Genomic DNA, 23,915 nt, shown 5'->3' on the forward strand with positions numbered 1-23,915 from the left:
TGAAGACATCATGATGCCATGTGCAAAACTAGTCTTGTTCCGATATTGGAGGTCACTTTTTACTCGGTCAAGTAACATTGTTGTTTTATTATCGAAGTGACGACGGTTTAGATTGATTAGGACAGTACATATCACTGAAACTACATATGCAATACATGGTTTTAAATCTAGGTTACTAGCGGCTGTAGAAAAAAGACTCAAAAAAATAAAATAAAATAAACCTAACCACTTATGTCACCGAAAAACAATTATTATAGCAGACATTAGTGATAGTAAGTAGAAACATGACATATTTCAACAAAAAAAGTAGAAACATGACATGGTTGAGCTTCACCTTAATAGAGACTTTGAATTTGGTTGGGTGATGTCATATGTTATCTGGGGTAAGCATTTTTGAAGTTCTTCATCCACCTAAAACTTTAGGGTTAATTTTTGTTTGACCCCTTTAGATGCGACCAACTCAACCTTTGAACCTTAACATTGTCCGGAGCTTTTGTTTTGCCACCTTTTTATTATTTTTATCAAGAAGATATAATTTTTATTTCGGAAGTGCCAGAATCACAAAGGATTTTTAACAAAAGAAGTTACCTAGTTGATGTGGCGGTTGTGATTTTTATTTTGATGCACTCCTAATATTTTTCTTTTTTCTTTCTGTCTTCTTGATCTCATCCTCTTCCTCAGTGAGTCTCTTTCTTCTTTGCAATTTCTCTTAGTAAAACATAAAAAAACTCATAATTAAAAGATTGCCAAGAAGAAATGGATCCAAAATCCAAATCCATATGACTTCAAAGATCTTGGTTGTTTTATCATGTCTATTTGGAAAGTTTCTCGTAATCTGGTCCAAACATGAATTATCTCCAATGCAATACTCTAAAAACTTAAAATTTAGTACTCAGATAGTAGTTTCTACTAGTTTTCCTTTTAAGATAGAAAAATGTTGTAGACAATTGAGATTTAAAAAGAAAACATCTCAAATATTAAATTTGGTCTTAGAGATATCTTAAACTTAAATGCTACATCATCTTAATGCCCGATTTATTGAGTTTCGCACTGAACATAGTTCCTTTTTTAAGTTCTAAAAATTCTCGATTGCACTTTAAAGTTTTTCAAATTGAGTCTTGCATTACAGATTCTCTTAACCAGATACATATAACTATATTATTTATGCATGCAGTCACCAAAAGAGAACAATTAATCCAGAGAGCAAAGAAACCATAAACATCAACTTCCTACATCCATATGCACATATTTTGTGGTTTCAATCAAAGCTTAAGATTTACATTAATGAATAAAAAAAACAAACATCAACAAACAGAGAGACAAAGAGAGAGAGAGAGAGTAAAAAGAAATGAAGAAATTTAACTCAATTCCATGGAGGCCCCAAAAACATAAGCCTCCATTATAAGGGCTTAATTTATGAATAACCCTTTTGTCAATTAGCTTCATGAAAGAAAAAAAAAAAAGATTCAATATTTCTCATGAAATTCTTCAAAATTGAATTTTATTAGTCCATATAGTTTTCCATTTCAATAGGAACGATTACTATCCAAGCTATCTCCTCTACAATATCTAAGCTCTAATGAAACTTGTCTTTCCATTTGAAGTTGTCTATAAAAATTACTAATAAACATATCTGCTTTCTTGTCAACATCTTCTTCTGATACTGATGATTGATGACTAATTGTTCTTTGAATTTCCCTTCTTCTCGACGGTTTCGATTCTTGATCACCCCCATGTTCATTATCTCCGATGAATTCGAGTAACCCAGATCGATTATTAAAACTTAATCGACGCTGCTGGCTTTTTGAACCCATTATCGAAGCTAATCCAAATCGATTTATATTGAAGTTTAATAGAAATCTTACCTTCTTTACAGCTCTTCTCAGAGGACTAAGTGATACCCAATTATCCAATCCCATTGTTTATGCAGAAATCAGAATTGAAATTGATCAATTCAATGTCTTAGAAATGATCAAGAGAGAGAATTGAGTAAATGAGAACAAGGGTTTTTTTCTCTGGAGTTGTGGAAGGTAAGGAGTTTATATCGAGAGAGAGAAAGAGAGGATTAGTTAGAGATAGATAAAGTCTAAAACGTGTTAAAATGAATTAGAGAGAGGGGGGAAAGAACAGAGAGTGGTTTTAATAGACTATGTTACTTACTGGTCAAAGTGTCAAACTAGTTGAAAGAAGAACAGGTAGGAGAAGTTTGAAGATAAAGTCAATGTTTATGGTCAATGCCATTAGATTTTAAATTATTATAGATCGGACGGTGTTGAAGTGACCGTTGACAAATTCTAGTTTTCTTGTTACGTGTAGTCATGCAAACATCTCCATGGTTAAAGAAAGAGGTTTTCAATTAGGGAGGTAGTCACGAAAATCAGGAAATTGGGCTGGAGACCCAATTTTTTGTTTTTTTTTGTCAAAAAGACAAGTTATCTTTTTTTTCCTTCTAGGCACCATGAAAAGTTTGGAAATAGGCTTGAAGGACAATTCTAAAAATCCCTTAATTTTGTATACCTGAATTGACCTTTGTATAAAGGAAAATTTTAGAAACACCCTCAGATTTTCCAAAAACCCTCACATTTTATATAATCTTACTTCTTAGTTACTTATTTTGTTAGGGTTTGATTTTGCGAAGCTTTGCAAACTAGTTTGCAAACTGATTTGCAAACTGGTTTGCACTACTTTGCAAATTGGTTTGCAATCTGGTTTGCCTTGCAGAGCTTTGCAAACTGATTTGCAAACTGATTTGCAAACTGGTTTGCAATCTGGTTTGCCTTGCAAAGCTTTGCAAACTGATTTGCAAACTGGTTTGCACTAGTTTGCAATCTGGTTTGCCTTGCAAACTAGTTTGCACTACTTTGCAAATTGGTTTGCAAACTAGTTTGCAATAAGGTCAGTTTTGTCTTTTCCCTATATTAGATAATTTACAAAAATGCCACAGGGAGCTGAAGTCCATAAAAAATTGTCCAATCCTTTTTAACCAAAGGCCAAAGTTTTTAGGGAGTTTTGGCCAAATTTCCCCACGAAAATACTACCCAATGTTTTGCTTTTGTTGGTCCATATATGACCGAGTAGTCTAAGGTTATGCTAAGAGCATCTTCAACCGGATACTCTAACAAACACTTTAAAAGTCTTAGGTGCTGTTTGTTTTTTTATTTTTTCAGATCTGAAATCTGAATTGGGTCTTAATTCAGATTTTAGACGTTTGTTTTTTAATTAATGAAAATCTGAAAAGTTAGCTGAATTTAGTTAATGTCTGAATAGGCTGAAAAATAGTCCACAATTTTCAGACTTCAAAACAAGTCTGAAATAATGCCTCACTATCTGAAATGTGCCGAATGACTCTTATGCCCCCACAAATTAATATCTTTCTTATTGCTAAATATTTCAGCCCCACCACATATTTCAGCCCCACCACATATTTCAGCCCCACCAGACCACCACCACCATCGACAAAACACAACCTCCACCACCACCATCGACAAAACACAACCACCACCACCACCACCACCATCGACAAAACACAACCACCACCACCACCACCACCAAACACAACCACCACCACCAACAACACACAAACCATGACCACCACCACTAAACACGACCACCACCACCGACTAAACACAACCACCACCACCAACAACACACAAACCATGACCACCACCGAAAGTAGATAGCACCACCACCAACAATACACAACCACGCGCACCACCACCAACAGTTCACAACCACGAGCACCACCACCGACAGTTCACAACCACGAGCACCACCACCAACAGTTCACACCCACGAGCGCCACCAACAGTTCACACCCACGAGCGCCACCAACAATACACAGCCACGAGCACCACCAACAATACACAACCACGAACCCTCGTCGGATCTACAAGATTATAACCCTCGTCAGATCTACAAGGTTGGAATCCTCATCAGATCTATAAGGTTGGAACCCTCGTCAAATCTGGAGGGTTAGAACCCTCGCCGGATCTGGCGAGGGTTTCCCTTTTTCGTTTGAGAGAGATATGGACTGAGAAAGAGGGCGACTTAGAGAGAAAGAAAGCGACTGAGAGAGAACGAGAGCGACTGAGAGAGAGAAGAGTGAATCTTCCATTAGAGAGAGAGAGAGAACGTGAGGGACTCCCACAACATATTCCATTAGAGAGAGAGAGAGAAAAATTGCAGAGAGAAGAAGAGAGGGGTTTATTAGGGTTTGAGGTTCTCTATATTGGAGAAGAGAGGTGTTTGAGGATTAAAAATTAGGTTTTTTTATCATACACATCACATAGGGGTATAAGTGTCAATTTTTTAATTCAGACCTTATAATTCAGATTTAGAAAACAAACATCTAACTAACAAACTAATTCAGCCAATTCAGATTCAGCAAATTCAATTCAGCCAATTCAGATTCAGCCAATTCAGATTCAGACAAAAATAAAAAAACAAACAGCACCTAAGGTGTTGTCAAGTGTCAATAGAGATTCTTTTTTCCTAAATGTCAATACAGAGACGTTTTAAATTTTGTTAGGTGTCGTTTGGCAATACTAAAATAAGTTATTTTTTTGCTTATTTAAGTAGAAAAGTAAAAAAGTTAGTTTGGTAACGTGAAACCTTCTGACTTTATTTAAGTTAAAATTTGACTTCCTCTTGAAGTTCAAAATTTTTGCTTTTGACTTCAAAGTTAAGTTACTTATGTCCAACACATACACAAATATTACTTGACTACTTTTTTGTTGTCTACCTCCGCTCAACCACACTAATTAGCACCACTACCACCATACCTCAACCACCACCGTTGGCGCACATCCACCACCACCCCACACCTCCACCACTCCACCACACAACCACCACATCATAACCACCACAACACCTCAAATACCACCACTGTACCTCCACAACCATCATCACTAAGCTTCCACCACCACCACACCCATCACCATCTCTCCACCACCACCACCACCATCACACCTCAACCACCACCACCACTAAGCCTTCACCACCATTACTACCATCACCAAGCTTCCACCACCAAATCTCCACTACCACAACTCCACCACCACCACACATCCACCACCTCATTTCCACCACAACCACACCATAACCACCACAACACCTCAAACGCCACAACCACCACCACAATACCTCAAACACCACCATACTTTCATCTCCACCGCCACACCTCAACCACCAATACCATACCCCTCCACCACCGCCACCATACTTCCACCACCATCACCACCATCATACCTCCATCACTACCACCATCTCATATTTCCACCACCATATCCTCATGACCACTAGCACCATATTAACACCACCACCGCCATATTTCCACCTCCACCACCATTATTACCACACCACCACCTTTGGCATAATAGTCATCATAAAATCGGATGAGTAAACTTAAATGAATTATCTCTATGGGTCGGGGAAAGAAAAATAAAAAGTAGAGAAGTAAATAACGTTGCCAAACTAACTTTTTAGCTTATAAGTAATAATTTTGTCAAACATACTTTTTATATTTTTTAACTTTATTAAAGCAAAAGTACTTCTGCTAGAAGTAAAAGTTCTTTTACTTTTGTTTGCCAAACGACACCTTAGACTCCAATGGAGATCTCAAATCCCTCTACTTACGTGTCGTTTGGCAACACAAAAATAAGTAATTTTTTTTACTTATTTAAGTTAAAAGTTAGTTTGTTAATGTAAAAAGTTTTGACTTTACTGACTTTTATTTGAAGTTCAAATTTTTTGCTTTTGACTTCAAAATTAAGTTACTTATGTCCAACGCATACACGAATGTTACTTGATTACTTTTTCGTTTGTCTACTTTCGCTCCACCACAATACAAATTTGCACCACCACCACCGCTGTCACACCTCCACCACCACCACTGCCACTGCACCTCCACTACTGCCACCGCACCTCCACCACCATCACTACACCATTACCATCGCCATATCTCCACCACCATCACCACCGCACTTCCACCACCACCACTACACCATTACCATCACCATATCTCTAGGGCCCTTTCTGACTCAAAACGAACAAAGCCTCGCTTCGGGCCATCAAATTTTGGGGGCCACAATTCGTTGGGGCGTCTATAAAATTTCTTAAGTGTTATTTGTCTCAATAATGACCCATTTTCTAACAAAAGCTACCGTGTGCAACTGCACCCTTTTTCCTCCCTCACTTTTTACTCAACATGTGGGCCCACCCTTATTACATTACAAAGACTTGCTCCCTATTCTCTCTCTTGTCCCTCTCTCTCTCAGCTATGCCACGTCTTTCTTTCTCTTCATTCCTTCTCCACCACTCCACTTCCCGTCTCTCTGTGTTCATTCCTTCTTCAAGTCTCCAATTTTCTTTAAATCTATTTAAATACATACAAATATGTAATTGTTATCATATTTTGGATGGATATAAGAAAAGATATTTCCATATATGTAATTTAGGTAAAAGAAAAATATTTCTTTATGTTTAGAGGGCAAGAGAATAAATTTCAATCTAATAGTTGATTTCTTAACTAATTTTAGTCCATTGTGATTAATTCTATGTCCTTAAATGGTATTTATTAACTAAAAAATGGACTTTTGTAACGAATCTATCTATTTTTGTGATAAAATTACAATTTGATAATTTAAATCTTAGTTTTCTCATACCACATTCCAACCATTGTTATCATATTTTGTTTTATTGAGAAACCGAAGAACCTATACAAGGCTTTTGTTGCTCATAGGGTACCTAAGCTATGTATTTATGTGATACTCTTGAGAGTTATGATCTCTCCTATTCAACTTGATGGAGACCATCTTCCTATTGGGCCTCACGGCCATGGTGATAGTGGGCCTCACGGTCAAGAAGCTACATTAGCGTAGTTTCTATAATTAAGTATTTAGGGTTTCCATAATTATGAGTCTTAGCAATCAAGGAAAGTATTATTAGTAGTTATCTTATTTCCTTATTTGAGTCTATCTAGGAAAGTACAATCTCTATATAAGAGAAGTTTAGTCTGTCTTTGTTAACCAGATCAGAGAATATTATCAACCAAGTTTATTATTAATCAAGTTTATTGTTTATCGTTATTTTATCAGTTTTATTTCGTTAGTTTAGTTTATTAACAATGGTGGATTCCATTACTTTTACGCTTCCGCAACAATCTACATCACAACTAGTATCATAATTCTTGAATGTCTATGCAACTCAAAATCTAGGAAAGAAGTATTTGAATCACTGACTCAAAACCTATCGTCAGATTCTACTTAAATGAATATAGAGGTATTGTTTTTTTTTTTTGTAAAATCAACTCTATGTCTATTTTGGTACTTAAATTTGAATTCGAAAAACTTTTCTTACAAAGTCAGTGTTAGTTGTGGTTTGAACAAAAACTAAAACCATCATTTGAAAGAGAAGTACTTAAAAAAAAATCATTTGAAAGAGAAGTACTTAAAAAAAAAAATCATTTGAAAGAGAAGCAGTTGGAGAGAAAATTTAAAAGTGTCTGGAGGGACTCGAACCCTTGACATAGGCAGAATATTTTCTACCAGATTTTATATATAAATTGAATACATTTTAAAAAAACATAGGTCGGCAGAAGCAGGTTGCAGTCTAGGCTAGCCCAGCTGTGGCTCCACTTGATTTATCATATGTGTAAGTTAGAGGGCCACATTTGTTGTGTCCGCTTCGGGCCACCAAATAGTCAGGGTCGGCCCTGCATTTCTCCACCGCCACCACACTTCCACCACCATCAAACACCACCACCATACTTCCATCTCCCCCGCCACACCTCCACCACCACCACCACCATACTTCCACCACCATCATCATACCTCCATCACCAGCATCGTCATATTTCCACCACCATATTTTCATCACCATTACCACCATACCAACACAACCACCACCATATTTCCACATCCACCACACCTTAACCACCAACATTTTATTTCCATCACCACTTCAACCACCTTTGCCACAATAGTCATCATGAAATCCTTTACGGAAACTTAAAAATAAATTATCTTTATGCAAAAGGAAAAGTAGAAAAGTAAATCATGTAGCCAAACTAACTTCTTGACTTTTTTACTTAGAACTAACCGATTTCCCAACTTACTTTTGATAATTTTTTTAATTTTTAAAGTAAAAGTACTTCAACAAAAAGCGAAAGTTCTTCTACTTTTTTTTGTCAAACGACACCTTAAAACACATGTCACTCTTCAATTCAATAGATAAAAAGTAGCTGAAAAACAAAGGTTTTTATTGGTTAGAATTCTAAAGTGACACTTAGAGAGTCTCGAGAAGACACTCTAATATTAAAGTGTCTCTCTTGAGAGTCTCTATTAATAAGTGCTCCACATCATCATAGAGTGTCTAGCAGAGTGTCTCATTGGAGAAGATTTTTTAACAAAAGCTCTATAAATCCTAAGTGGCACTGTAAGTATTAGAGTTTGAATGTCCCATTGGAGATGCTCTAAGGGGAGCAAGACCTAATCAAACTTAGTAGATATGTTTACATCCTAGGTAAGCTAAAATCAAAACAAAAAAATTATATTGTTCAATCTTCTAAACAAGTTAGAACTAGTTAAAAATTTGTAAAAATAAATTCAAAATAAAAGAATATGCACCTTATATTAATCAAACAAAAATTAATTGAAAATAAAAGAATTTTTGTTATTTGATCTCCTAAACAAGTTAGTTGTGTTCTCTTACCAGTTGGTATATGTAACTACTATCGATAGCATTATACCGATGACAACATTATCCTATTACAGTTGGTTATATCTAAGTATTTTAGACTTGTACTAGTATGTTGGCATAATAGCCGTTAAATAACTATCTACAAAACCACAACCTTCTTGTACGACACTATATTGTTCATCAGTTACGTGGTCGTGGTAGGATTAAGATTTTTCAGAGCTTTGTCTTTGATATAGGGTTGCATTCACCTAGAGTTAGATCAGTCTCATGGATATTGTCATTTCAAATCATGTATTAATTGGAGAAAGAGAGGCAAGTGTTTTGAGAGTTTCAAGTGAGATTTCTGAGCTTAGCTTTGTCAAGTACCTCATCTATGAGATCTAGGTGTTTCTTAATGTGTTCTTCATTTTTCTCAGGATAGAAGATCTTACTCGAAAGTTAGGTCGACCTATTCTCAATAGAGAACAAGTTTCATGCCATAAACTATTTTATGTGGGGTTTCCATTGTTGCTCTTTCATGGGTAGTTTATGAAGGAGATGTCTTCAGATCAAGGTAACAACGCAATCAATTGATTGGACATGACAAATGATGAAGATCGACAAATTCAGTGGTCTTAGGGATCCTAATTTTTAGCTTGAAACCAACTACGATATGCGGCTCGATGACCGAGTCTTCCAAAGGGTTACATAGAGAGTGTCGACTTGATTAGAAGATATGATTAGTGGGAATGGGGCACAAAACACGGACTAGATCTGCCAAAGGATTCCCATGATGGCTTATGGTCGGGCCAATCACCAGGGCCAAAGGGAAAGGTCAGGTGCATTGCCCGAGCCGAGCATTAGGTCGGGCCTAAGTCCCAGGCCAAGTGCTTGGCTGGTTAGCCTAGAGTTGCAAGCTAGTGGGACTCTCCTGACTGCACCCCTTGTGGGATTTCATAACAGGAATGATTCTTCATTTACGAATCCAATCAGAATCAGATTCTAATAAATCTTATCTAATTGTAGATGAGTTCTTATTTTGGTTGTTATAAGAGATCCTAATTTGATTTGAGTTTTTACTTTAGAAGTCTCTACAAAAGATTTAATCGGAAAAAGTGTGGAAAATCTCATAATTGTCTCTCTAACTACTCTGGCAGAAGATGGAAAAGAGATTATTCCCATAAGCTATCTAATCTTTCAGAGAGTTTTGATTTTCACTACTAAAGAATGATCAAGAAGAGTCTTGAATTAAATTCTAGCTAACCTAAAGAGTGGAGTTTTAGTCGATTGCTTAGGTTTCTAAATTAAGGAATTTGCAATCAGGAGTTCTAGATCTTCAACATGTGCGCCACATCCCCCATATATAGACACAAACACGTCCAGGCTATTCATAGACGAGACTCAAATCTCGCAGAGTCTCCTTTGTAAATCAAACCGACCAAACCTACTTAACCCGTCATGCAAACCATACATTCGCATACACACATACAAGTTACGAAGCGGAAGCTAAAACCAACTTAATTACACAACTCACAACTCTAATTTCAAGTTGCACCACTAAAACTCTGTTAACTCATCCTGTACAGATCCAACCATCCATATACAACCTATGTTGTACATATATACATTATTGGGTTCTCTATATATAAAAGTATAATTATGAAACTAAAGTGAAGCCAAAGTAAACAAAGAAATAAAACCAAAGTGGCAACGTGCCACATCCTCCCAATCCATCTGCTAATCTTGCCATTGTAGACGATCATACTATGGTAGGGGGTCAGTAACTCACTGACACGAGTTAAGTTGGTAGAGGATTCTAAAATATATATCAATCCTAAAACCTTTTTTATAAGTAAAACATGCACACATATAAATATATATCAATCCTAAAACTAGCATACAATAACAGACTTAACTGCCCATCCATGGTTAACTCTAAATCGACAGAGATTTACCCAGAGAACTCTATAATACCTTAGCTAGTGTTATCTCGTACCAACACTAACCAAGATATTAACATTCTCTCGAGAAATACCCCTAGGTAGGCAAGTCACTCTCCCACTAAGTAACTCAACAGTCATTGACAATCTACCTTCATGATAAGTATATACACATAGCTTAACTAGATACGTGTTAGCTTCATCGAATTCGAATAGTTAAGATTTTCCCAGTATCCGTGTTAGGAAGAAATTCTTATTCTCATCAGTACCCTAGCAAGCAACTACTTTGTACGGTTCTGTCAAAAGTATTTATTATATAGAAACAGAACTAATGTTTTTTCTTGTAATAAACATCCTTCACCCGTAATCTCAAAAGATTCAGAAATCACTCGTTCACCCTCGACTGAGATTGAGCTTTTTAATACATTAATTATCTTATCAAACACGGAAGAGCGGAAAAAAGTTATAAGATAAAAGGTTTACTTTGATTTTTATTCAACAAAGTGGTACTCAAGCCTTCATCTGAAGACCTGGAGAAAATAAATAAAGGGTAAACATAAAAGCAACAACTCTTACTATTTGCAGCAGTAAGTGTTCAACAAGGGTAGATGGCAACAAGGGTAGATGGCAACAAGGGTAGATGGCAACAAGGGTAGATGGCAACAACTCTTACTATTTGCACCAGTAAGGGTTTGAAGTAGTCTTTAATGATGCACCCGAAAAGGTTGCACACCCAAGCGGAGGTATCAAATAGTAATCCGGCAAAGCCGGGATCGATCCAAGGATAGGAATGTAGTTTGAATATCGAATGGTCTTATTCGTCGGTTCAGATATCAAAGGCCTACTTAGACAAAAGCGAAAGTAAATGAAGATAATGAAAGGTTTTTAAACGAATAAGCACTAAGAGAATAAAGGAAGTAAAACAAACTAAAATATCAATGTGAGAGGGCGAGAGAGATTCGAGAAAGGAGTTGAAGGAACAAGAGTAGGGAGGCAACAAATAAGTGAGAGAAGTGTCGAGGTCCGGGAATCCGTTGTGGTGAACCTACAACTATTTACGGTCCAATCGAATATATTGATACAAACCTAGTCTCGATTCCTACGGTGGATGTTCATAAGCACTACGTATGTCCGGAGATAATACTTAGTCAAACAAACTTCCCAAACAATTAAAACCGAATCATCGAAAATGTCGTCTAGCCGCCTAACTATGTGAAGTGCATGACAAGACACATGAAATTTGGATCTAGACTACGATCGATATCGATCACTTTGCCTAATCGATTAACTATGCGAAGTACTTGATAAGACACATGAAAAACGATTGAAACAAGTAATCAAAATAAGAGAACATCAATTTATTATCAAAACATTAAATCATCACATAGATAATCACAAATTCATCACATTTCATCTCATTAACGACACACTTGATTTAGCTAACATGGTGATAAGTAATAAATGAAAAGAAGATGATGAGAAATCCCCCTTTTTCGATGTGGTTCGAGGCTAGGTTCGTCCGAAAATTTGAGTAGTTAAGGTTCAGCCGATCTCCCCTTAGCAAATTTCTGGATTTCCCCTTAACAGTGCATAATGGATCTCCCCGAGCAAAAATCAGATCTCCCCTTAGCAACCAGACTCATCTTCTTCATTTAGAACCCACCACCATTAAAGCTTCACCAAGCTTTATCTCTCTAAGACATTTCAACCAAAAACCAAATCAAACACAAGGAGAAGTTAGCCAAGGACGTGAGAAGTAAAAGCCCCATGGTTTCGGATCAAGAAGGTTGCCGGAACCCTAGAAATCCGACAAAACAAGTTCCGGCCAAAGTATGAAGTTTCCGGCCAAAATAGCTTAGATCCGAGCCGGTAGCTTCTGTCCCGAGCATGTCCGACCTGCAGCCGCGTCCCGTGAAGACAGCCATGCTGCAGATGCGTCCCAGAGTGCCGGCCCTAGCTGCAGCAGCCGCATCCAGTGGAAGCTTCCGGTCTCGTCCTCCATTGCTGCTGTACGCGTCCGCGAGAAGCTCCCGTGTTGCAGATGCGAGCTGTCGTGTCCCATGCTGTCCGTGCTATTCCGGCCGAGCAGAACCCGAGCTGCTAACAGCTCCCGCGAGAGCTTCCATGGCTGCCCTTTCCCGTGCCCTTGTAGTGCCGGCCTAGCTTGGCCGGCCAAGCTAAGGCCCGCTACTCCTTCCTCTTAGCTCTTTTTCCCTCTCTCAAACTTGTAAGAACCAAACCCTAAATAAACTTTTTGCCTCTTTTTCTCTCCCTTCCTTCCTAGTTGTTGCTTGGTGAAGAAGATGATGAATAGTGTTTAACTTGAATAAAAACCCTAGACTTAGTCAAGTTGACTAAGTCTTTAGACTACTTCAAACCCTTGACTTTGTCCATCATTAAAGACTCTTGACTTGGACCAAAAAGGGTACCCATAGAATCTCTATTGTTCTCTTCCTCTTTGGGCTCTTGGGTTGGGCTTCTTTCTAAAGCAAGGGAGTGCCTTCATAGAATCCTTGTTTCAAGACCGAACCTCGACTTCTTTCATTCACAACTTTTCCGTCCGAACTCCGAATCGACTTCTGTTTTCACCGTCGGGCTCGTCATTGAACTCACTTGTTGTTCGACTTCTGATCTTGCCAAAATGACCAAAATACCCCTGGTGCTATTTTCTTCCCTTTTGCCGCATAAGATGAAAATGTGATAATTCGCTCTCTTTATTCCGAATTACACGCCAAACCCCAAATAAACTACCTAGCAATGAAAACACATAAATAATTAGAAATAAAACTCGAAAAGAACTAACTCATCAAAGTTAAGTGACCTAAATGTGGCATCTTCACGCCACATCAATAAACATCCTTCACCCGTAATCTCAAAAGATTCAGAAATCACTCGTTCACCCTCAACTGAGATTGAGCTTTTTAATACATTAATTATCTTATCAAACACGGAAGAGCGGAAAAAAGTTATAAGATAAAAGGTTTACTTTGATTTTTATTCAACAAAGTGGTACTCAAGCCTTCATCTGAAGACCTGGAGAATAAAGGGTAAACATAAAAGCAACAACTCTTACTATTTGCAGCAGTAAGTGTTCAACAAGGGTAGATGGCAACAGACAAGAACTTTGTGCAACCTTCAATCCTTCGCTTCGATGGTCATTATGATCATTGAAGCATGCTAATAGAGACTTTCTTGAGATCCAAAGGATACTGGAATCTCATTGAAAATGATATTGAAGGAAATCTTGTAGGAGAAATGCCAACATCAGCTCAAAGAAGAACATACGAAGAACTAATGTTAAAGCAAATAACTACTTATTTGAAGCAATTGATCATTCAATACTCGAGATTATTCTTCAAATAGATGTCTCTATACAGTTTTGGGACTCTATGACAAAAAGTATCAAGGCACAACAAGAATTAAAAGGCAACAACTTCAAACTCCTCGCAAAGAGTTTGAGACGTACACTTCAAATGAACCAAGGTGAGTTTGTTAATGATTATTTTTTCAAACATTGACAATAGCAAATTGATGCTAGCAAACTTGATACTGTTGTTGTGATTAAAAAAAACTTCTAATTCATGACTCCAAAGTTCGTTTATGTTGTTTGCTCCATTGAATAGTCAAGCGATATTAATTAACTTTATCTTGATGAACTACAAAGCTATTTCTCAGTACATGAGCAGAGAATGACATTTGCATTGAGTAAAGAACAAGCTTTGAAAGCTTTGATTAATGGTGGATCCTTTACCTTAAAAGGGTCAGAGAGAGGTTGAGGTGGCATACATCATCGAAGATGACGTAGCAGAAACTACCAGAATTCATATTCACATGGCAAAGGTCGAGGGTCAGAAAACCAAAATTCAAATTGGAAAATCAGCTCATGCGTCAAGGTAAGATAAATTTAATGTTCAATTTTTCTGATGTCATAATCATTAGGGGTGTACATTTAGTATCCGAACAGACCATTCCAATCCAAACCAAACGGTTGGGTGGTTCGAGACCCGATCCAATGTTGCTGCGGATTGGCTCGGCTATTAAAAGTTTGAAAATGAGTGCTTCAGATTGATTTATGGATGTCTTTGACGGATAACCAAAGCAACCGAACCAAATCATTAAATATCACTTTTAAATATTATATATATAAATATATATGATGGGAGTGATGGATGGCTGAGATTTAATAATTGAGTTAGTGCATCAAAATATTCACATATCAAAACAAAATAAAAAACAAACCCAAAAGGCAAAAGCTCTCCCTCCCATTACCATTTGCCCCCCACCCGCTCACACGATTTTCACCAACGAGAACCAAACTTCTCATCTCTTATTCGACCGTTCCTTTGTAGTACTCACGGAGTCATGGTGACGGACGACCATGGTTGTCGGCTGGTGAAGACATTTCATCTCATTACCTCTGGGTCCTCTCCCTGTCTCTACTTTGCAAGTTTAGAGTCATTTTCAGGTTCTTAACCTAGATTTTTTTTTACTCAACTAATTTATGAGTTTGAATCAATTAATTTAGGGTTATTTTCCAGGTGGCAGAGAGAGATGATGAGATAGAGGAGAAAAGGTGATGACTAGATAACGGTGTTATAACGGTAACTAAAAAGGGAGCCATATGGGTATTTTTGCTAAAGTAGGGGGCTAGGCAGGAAGCTAGTCACAAAATTGGGGGCCATTTGAGAAATAACCCATTAATTTACATACTGCTAGTTCATATTAGTTCAGTATTTATGTCTGGATTCTAAGATATAAACAACTTTAGCATTTGGATTATTATTCCTAATTGGGAAGCATTTTGATTATATAGTTTTAAGCATTTTTATAACAATTCTTTGATATATTATGTACTTTTTATATAATATTTTTTGTCTTTGTTAGTATTCCTAGTAATGGGGTTTAAGATTGTTCTTTGGTGTTAATGTTTTTAGCTTTATAATCTTGATAAAATTCTTGTGAAGAGGAAGGGAGTATGAAGTTAACCTTATAATCTTGATGAGATTGTTCTTTGGTGTTTATGTTTCTAAGATTGTTCTTTGGTGTTAATGGGTAAGTAGAACTTCCTGTGAAGAGGAAGAGAGTATGGAGTTAGTGCATAATCTTGATAAAGTTTCCGTAAATCTTGTTAGAGGAGATAATATTGTGTTTAGACTCAATTTAAATAGGGATAATTTAATGTTGTGATGAATTTAACCTCATAATCTTGATAAGTAACTTAACAAAGTATTAAAATGTATGTTAGAACTTGCCAGTGGAGAGTTGAGTCTAAAAAATCATCCACATTCAGAGTTATTGAAGATGAACTTTTTGTGAAATCTTTATTCCTTTAATGTGGTGTTAAACTTGTTTCTTTTCCTGAGTTCTATTGCATATTATTTAATATTTTCCTATTATATTTCTTTCAAATTTAATGTGGTGTTAAACAGTTGTCACTCAAACTTGTTAATATGGTCAGCACTTCCTCGTCTACATCAGTTACGCTAATTCATCTTTCTCATTCAATATTTATCTTTGATTAAATTTTAAGTTATTCTTCTCTTTGAGACTTAATTTCTTCTTTATTTTCAGATGACTCCTATGGGATTTGCACCTCCATCATCAGCACAGCCTACGGATCTCACTCTTGATCCTCCAACACCTATGGAGCAAACCGATGGAATTAGAGGGACAACTCCATCTGCAGCAACTACGACTCAAAGTCAAGGAACTACCCCTTCTGGTAAGAAAAAACCTGTGAGACTTTCTTCTAGTGCTTGGGATCACTTTACGAAAGTAGGAGATGAAGCTAAATGCAAATATTGTGGCAAAGACTATACATGTGACTCAAAAAAATGGAACATCTAATTTGAGTGGTCACATACCATACAAGTGTAAGAAGTATCCCGGTAGAGACACAAATCAAAAAAGTTTGTCTCTCGAAAAAGTTAAGGGTGAAGGAGGGAAACTAAGTACCACAACTTTCAACGTAGCGGCTTGTCGTGGAGCATTAGCCAGAATGTTTGTGAAAGACGAATTTCCATTTAGTATTGTTGAAGTTGAAGGATTTAAGGAGTATAGTCAAGTTCTTGAGTGTGGTTTAATGTCCCACTCGTGTGACAGTTGCATGTGATGTCTTATTTCTATGTATTCGAGTAGATGAATATTTTAAAGACATTCCTAGGATCAACTGGTCAAAGAGTGTGTCTCACTACATATACATGGAATTCTGTTCAAAATCTGAATTATATGTGTCTTACTGCTCATTTCATTGATAGTGAATGGAAATATCATTAGATAATCCTTTTGCCAAGTTTTAAGCCATAGGGGAGATATGATTGGTAAGGCAATAGAATATTGTCTACTTAGATGGGGAATTGACAAAGTGTTTACAGTTACAGTTGATAATGCTAGTTCTAGTGATGTGTTTGTGGCACATTTGTCAAAAATAGTAAACAATTGAAAAGGGTTGATAATGGGGGTCTCTGTATGCACATGAGATGTTGTGGCCATATATTAAACCTTGTTGTTACTACTGCACTCAAGGTGTATGGGCCACCAATTGACAAAATTGGAAATGTGGTACGATATGTTAAGGCTTATCCTGTGAGATCACACAAGTTTAAAAAATGTGTTGAAAGCTATGTTGTATTAAGCGAGAGGCGAGGCAACAACGTTGTCGACTCGCCTAAGCGCGCCTAAGCGAGCGCTTGAGGTGCAGGCAGAACCTGCCAACCTGCATATACTTAAGTACTCCTGCAATTTTTCTTCCTTAAATACTCATCCAAATTGATTCGTTTAAAGCAAACCAAAGTGAAATAAAGCATCCACATTCACACATAACATGACACAATCAAACAACTAAGCTAACTAAACAAAATCAAACAAAGTTCAAGTTAAGTTTTGAGTTTTGACTAAGTTTAAATTCTAAGAAAAACTTAATAAATCTAGAAGTAAATATCTTCATCATCTTTTGATACTTGATCTTCATCTTCATCTTCATCGTTGTTGTTATCTCCTTCTTGAGCAACTTCTTGATCTTGACTAAAATTTACGTCTTCATCTGTTTCAGAATCCTCATCAACAAGTCGAAGCTTCGATCCACTCCTCCAACTGTGGGTTTAGCTTTGTGCCCTTCTTCTCTTCTAAGTCCTCGTGCCTGTACTTGGACCAAAATGATCATCATCATCTCCTTCAACCTCATCAACAAGACCATATGTTAGGTCGGTATGACTTACACGATCATCAATCGCATCAAAATGAGCAATCCACTCATCGAGCTGGGCACTTTTCAAAATGATTGGGTCTTCATCTCTTCCAGAAAGGCAAGTACGATCTAAGTATCGATCTTTCAATTCGTTGTTGTACTGGACTAACACAAGATCATTCAACTTTTGATGATCTAACTTGGAACGTTTCTTTGTATGCAACTATTACACATAAAAGAAAACATTGTGACTGACTAGTTATAAATTTGAAGTTATAAATTTACAATCGAATTTCACTTACATTGTTAAATGCACTCCAGTTCCTTTTGCATGGAGACGCGGAAAAAGTCAAACCAAGCGCTCTCGTGCCAACATTTTGAAGCTCGAAAGTATTAGAATCCCATTGGAGCTACCACTGAACTGAATTTGTAGAAGAATAAATTGAAATCAAGTTAACTATAAATTCCAATTGAAACCAATTTAACTATAAATTCCAACTGCAACAAAGTTAAATATACCTGGTGACTGTGTGTTTCTCCTCACTTTTGCTGCAGGCGAGCTTATTAATCCAGTTTCGTTCCGGTAATCTGCAAGTTGATCAATAACGAGAGAACGAATAGCATCATCCGCTATAATAGTATCAATACAATTCATCAACCCTCTTTTTATTTCTCCATTTCTTTCCATGGGTTTTTTCAGTGATGGATCATAGTAAATGCGAGGATTGAGGTAAAAGCCTGCTGCATGTAAAGGTTGGTGGAGTTGATCAGCCCACCTATTCTCAAAAATCTTAATCACTTAAGTGATCAACTCATCCTTTTTCTCGAGATAATGAGCATTCAACTTCTTCTTGCATTGATTCATTGCAAGATAGATGTAGCACATGTAAGGTTTTTCCTCCTTATCAACTAACCTAATCACATCCACAAATGGTCCAATGATATGTAAACAAAAATGCAAGTTGTTCCAAAAGCCTGACCGTTTCAAAATCTTTGTAACTTTCTTTCCATCAACTGATTTGACCCATTTGCTATTTGTCCAAGCTTCGGAAATCATCATCGTTCTAAACCCTGATGTTTGATTGAAAATACTTTCCATCGACAAGTAACTAGTAGCAAATCTAATAATTGTAGGCCTCACCAAATCCCGATTATTACAAAACTTTCTCATCATGTGCAACACCTGACCGTGGTTATACATGTATACAACAATAGTCTTGCCATCTCTCACGATCCACTCACCCTTGGAATGTTGGAAATATCTTGGCACATAAGATTCACACAGTGTGCTGCACATGGAGTCCAATAGAAGTTGTAGTTCTCATCTTCCATTAACCATCTACCTGCAAGCTTGTAATTTGATGCATTATCAGTGCAAACCTACAAAATCAAGTACGACAAAAAAGAAAACATAAGGAAGAAGGATTTGCAAAATGATAATAATTGAAAATTAATCAAGTAAGGTTCTTACTTGAACAACATGCTTAGGGCCTACTTCTTTAATGACTTCTTTCAATAATTTGAAGATTAGTTTTGCATCCTTGACATGTTCGGAACCATCAAGACTCCTCAGAAAAATAGTTCCTTTTGGACAATTCACAAGAAAGTTAATGAGTGTTCGACCCCTTCCATATGTCCACCAATCTGTCATGATAGAACACCCAAACTTAACCCACTCATCTTTGAATGAATCTATCCATCTCTTAGTAGATTTGACTGCTCTAACCAACAACGGAACCCTCAACTGATGATATGTAGGAATCTTCAACTTCGGTCTATATTGTCCAACAGCTACAAGCATCATGGCAAAACTAGTGTTTTTTATCACATTAAAAGCAATCCCATTATCATAAAAGAAGCTAACTATATAATCATGAACATTATCTTGCGCTATCTTCCTATGAGGATCTTTCGCATCAATTTGTTGTTGTACCAACATTGAGAAGTCAGGTGGGAATGCGGTATCTATCCGTCCCTTTACCTTCTCTCCAAGTGGCATTCGGGATGTTGGTGTGCCACTTCCACTTCCCATGAATTCCACATCTTCAAACCCTTGATTACAAGATGGACTAAATATATTAATCCCTTGAATTGAAGTTTTTCTCATAAGACTCTTTTCCTCTCTCTTTTTCTTTGATTCGGCTATATAATTTTTTATCAAATCTTGTACGTCTTTAGGAAGCTTCGCACATACTCTAACATCTCTATACCCACCGGTTAAATGTTGTTTTTGTCTATTAATTCCACCATTAGAAACCACACCATATAAGTCACATTTTACCTTATTTTTATCTCCATTCACAGGTTGCCCGTAATCCCAACCCGAATCACTCGACGGTTTCACTCGAGGAGTCGAAGAAGTGGACGACATTAGCTTAAAACAAAGTTAAAATACAAGAAGCTTTAGTTGAAGCTAATAAAAAACAGCTACATAAATTTTCTATTACCATCAATCCAATAACATCAAAACATAAACTTTACAGATAGAGAGATAAAACAGAGTTGTAGTTACTGTTAGAGAGAGAAAACAGAGTTGTAGTTACTGTTAAAGAGAGAAAACATAGTTATAATACAAGAAGCTTTAGTTGAAGTTGATAAAAAAATAGTAACATAAATTTTATATTCTAATAACATCAATTCAATAGCATAAAAACAGAAAATTTATTGTTAGAGAGAGAAGACAGAGTTATAGTTACTATTAGAGAGAGAGAAAACAAAGTTATAAATCAGAAAAAATAGAGTTATAATACGAGAAGCTTTAGTTGAAGAAGAAGCTTTAGAGCGAGAAAATCTTAGAAGAAGAAGAAGAAGAAAATAGAAAAATTAGTGAGAGAAAATCGTTGAAGTAGAACTGAAGAAGAAGAAAACAGAGAAAGAGCATTGCTGCAGTCGTTATAATGAAGAAGAAAAAGAAAAAAACAAATAGAAGAGTGAGAGATGGCACCTTTTTGTGCTTTACTTCCAAAATCGTCTTCAATAATGGTGCATAGAGAGAGAGAAAATCGTCTTCAATAATGGTGGATAGAGAGAGAGAGTCGTCTTCGACAGTTCAATGTTCAAACTGGTTTGAACTTCAGAACCCTAGATTTTCCTATTTTGGTCGACCAGGCAATAGGAAGTTGGGTTTGGGCCTAATTTTTGGGCTTCAACCCAATAAAAAAAAAATCTGAAGGCAGCCAGGTCGCCTCCAATCGACTTAAATACTCCCCTAGTCGATCGACTAAACGCGCTTAGTAAATACTAGGGGAAACCAGGGGAAGAGTATTTGAAGCGAGTCGATGGCTTCAAATACCTTGCGCCTTGGTCGTCTCAGGCGCGCTTAAGCGCGCCTTTGACAACATAGGTTGAAAGAAAGAAAATAACTGCAAAGAAAAACGTGTGTTTAGATGTTGCTACTAGATGGAACTCTACTTATTTAATGTTGGAGAGTGCAGACCCATTTTAGAGAGCTTTTAAGTGACTATAGAGTCAAGATAACATGTTTTTCTGTGAGTTCGGTGAATGTGAGAAGAAAGTGATTCCTACAGTAGAGGATTGGGAAATATCTCGTGCTTTTATTTTAATTCTTGAAAGTTTTTTATCATGCAACTTTGAAATTTTCTAGATCTTTATATGTGAAATCTGATTTATTTGTTTGGCAATCATGCATGATTCATACTCAACTAATATTGTGGTCAGAACATAAAGATCAATTTTTTAGGTCAGTGGCAAAGAATATGAGAGAGAAGTATAACAAATACTGGGGTGAATATGGTAAGATTAACCTGGTTTTTTTTCTTGCCACATTACTTGATCCACGACAAAAGGAAACAGGTCTACAATATCATTTGGAAGTGCTCTGTGGTGATGAGAAAAGTAGTGCTTTAACATCAAAGGTAAAGAGAACTTTAGAAGAATTGTATGATCAATATAAGGTACTTTACCTTGCTACCAATGAGGGTATGAGTGAAACGATACATCAAGTTGAAAATAAAATGATGGTAAAGAGGTTGATATTGAAACACACTTGTAGTTAGATTTGAGAAGCGTGTTAAGAAAAGTGATAGTGTAGAATACAAAACTGAAATTGAGAAGTATTTGATGGAAAGATGTGAGAGTCGATCTGAGTATCGATTTGATATCTTAGCTTGGTGGAAGATCAATTATACAAAATTTAAACTTTTACCATGTATTGTAAGAGATGTTTTAGCTATTTCGGTCTCTACCGTTACTTCTGAATAAGCGTTTACCACGGGTGGAAGAATCCTCGATCCATTTCAAACTGGTTTGTCACCTAGAACAGTAAAAACATTGATTTGCACACAGAATTGGATACGAGTTGGTTCAGGGATTGATATTCATGCTTTCATGGATAAGATTGAGGAGCTTTGAGTTTGGTAATGTGATATTTGATATTATAATAGTTATTTGTGTTTGTAATTGTCTTTCTTTTAGCTACGTTATCCTCTAAATTGTTGATATTATTTGGGTTGCAGGTGTCTTGGGTAATATGGTTGATTTGGATTTTGATGATGAGCTATGAATTGATGTCAATATAATCAGACAACTTCATAATCTTCTCATTTGTTTTACGAATTTGTGTTTTTTTGGTACTTAGTCATATTAATATTGCAATCTCGTCCTTTATTTTCGTATTTGAGCTTTAATTTTCACTTGTCATATTTGAATTGGAATTTAATGTCTTTTGTGTTTGTTTATATTGTAATTTAATGCATGTGGAAGAGGACGTAAATGACGTGGAGAATGGAAGGAACGTTCGTAGTACGAAGAAGGAAAGGACTTTGAGGAAGTGAAAAATCTACGTTTTGAATTTTTTTTGTTAATTTGACTCTAGTTTATCATTTCTTTATCTTCCTCGAATGTTAAGAACCTACGTTAGATTTTAGACTTAATGGTTTGTGACTAAAACAAGTTTTCAGTCTGTTCCAAATATATAATTGCAGCAGGTTTATAAGTCGAAAATACAAAATTATATATATAAATACAGCATGTGGTTCGGCTATATATACAAAATTTTGCAATAACCGAAACCTGCGGTTCGGTCTATGGATAACCCCCCAAAAAATCGGTTATCCAACCGATGTTCACCCCTCATAGTTTTGGAAATGATCGTTTAAAATGTTATAAAAAGCTGCCAAGAAATAAAGAAAAAGGAGAAGAATCTAGCAATCATATCAGAGGATGTAAATCTTCATTCTTTGATTTGGATGAAGATTTTCACCATCGTAATCTTTGGAGACAACTCAGAAGTTGTTGTTACGGGAAAAGGTACTATGCAAATCTGAACAAATATTGATAACGTTGAAAGTATATCTAATTTGTTTTATGCTCCTGAGTTGAAAAGTGAGTTACTAAGTATTGGTCAGCTACAAGAAAAAGGATATCAAATATCCATTCCAGATAGAGTGTGCCAAATATATGATGTAAACAAGAATATGATTGCTCATGTTGAAATTTCTACAAACAGGTTGTTTATGTTATGCTTCAAAACCATTAAAAGAGGAGCTCAAGCATGCCACACTACTGAAATAAGCAACTTAAATGATCCAAATGACTCAGATGATGCAGCTTGTCAATCCATTAAAGCAAATAGTTTATATGATGCAAATGCAAAGAAAAATCCATTCATGGCTTTAGCATTTTCGTTGTGGTAATTTGAACTTCAACTATTTGAAGACCCTATATCAACGGAGTGTGGTTACATGGCTTCCAGAAATCATTTGCTCATTACAAATCTGTGAGGTGTGTGATGTGGGAAAACAACACAGAGAAATCTTTCTGAAGAAAAAAGCTTGGATAACTCAAAAACCATTGGAGCTGATGCATTCAGAGATTTGTGGACTTATACGTCCATTGTCTAATGGGAACATGATGGGACATGAAAATGTCTCATTTGAACCTCTTAACTCGGGTTAGTTAGTCCAGTTCGAGCGGTTACTCTGATTATTTGTTTGATTTTCTTCCTCAGGTCTCATTTACGGAGTTCGATGCGAAAACATCGTGATAAAGACATACTTGAGGGGCATTTTGGTCATTTTAATGACAAGGGTATTCTGGTCAATATTAGTGCTCATGTGAAAGTAGAATCCAATACGAATCCATCGGCGAAAGCG

At 36.5% G+C, this 23,915-nt stretch overlaps 1 protein-coding gene across 1 annotated transcript; it reads right to left on the reverse strand.

Annotated features, from left to right (window-relative positions):
• Positions 1 to 1,458: 1,458 nt before the first annotated feature.
• LOC147556486 (uncharacterized) lies at positions 1,459 to 1,990 on the reverse strand. Its single transcript, XM_086663803.1, has one exon. The coding sequence runs from the start codon at positions 1,917 to 1,919 to the stop codon at positions 1,527 to 1,529; it is 393 nt and encodes a 130-aa protein (XP_086519929.1). The 5' UTR covers positions 1,920 to 1,990; the 3' UTR covers positions 1,459 to 1,526.
• Positions 1,991 to 23,915: the final 21,925 nt, after the last annotated feature.

This window comes from Eschscholzia californica, unplaced genomic scaffold (genome assembly GCF_041429995.1).
Source record: "Eschscholzia californica isolate CP2 unplaced genomic scaffold, dmEscCali1.0.p SCAF_2, whole genome shotgun sequence".
NCBI lineage: Eukaryota > Viridiplantae > Streptophyta > Magnoliopsida > Ranunculales > Papaveraceae > Eschscholzia > Eschscholzia californica.

What these genes read in the sequence shown, in the direction of transcription:
- LOC147556486 (XM_086663803.1), bottom strand. Translation starts at nt 1,919, where the DNA reads ATGGGATTGGATAATTGGGTATCACTTAGTCCTCTGAGAAGAGCTGTA.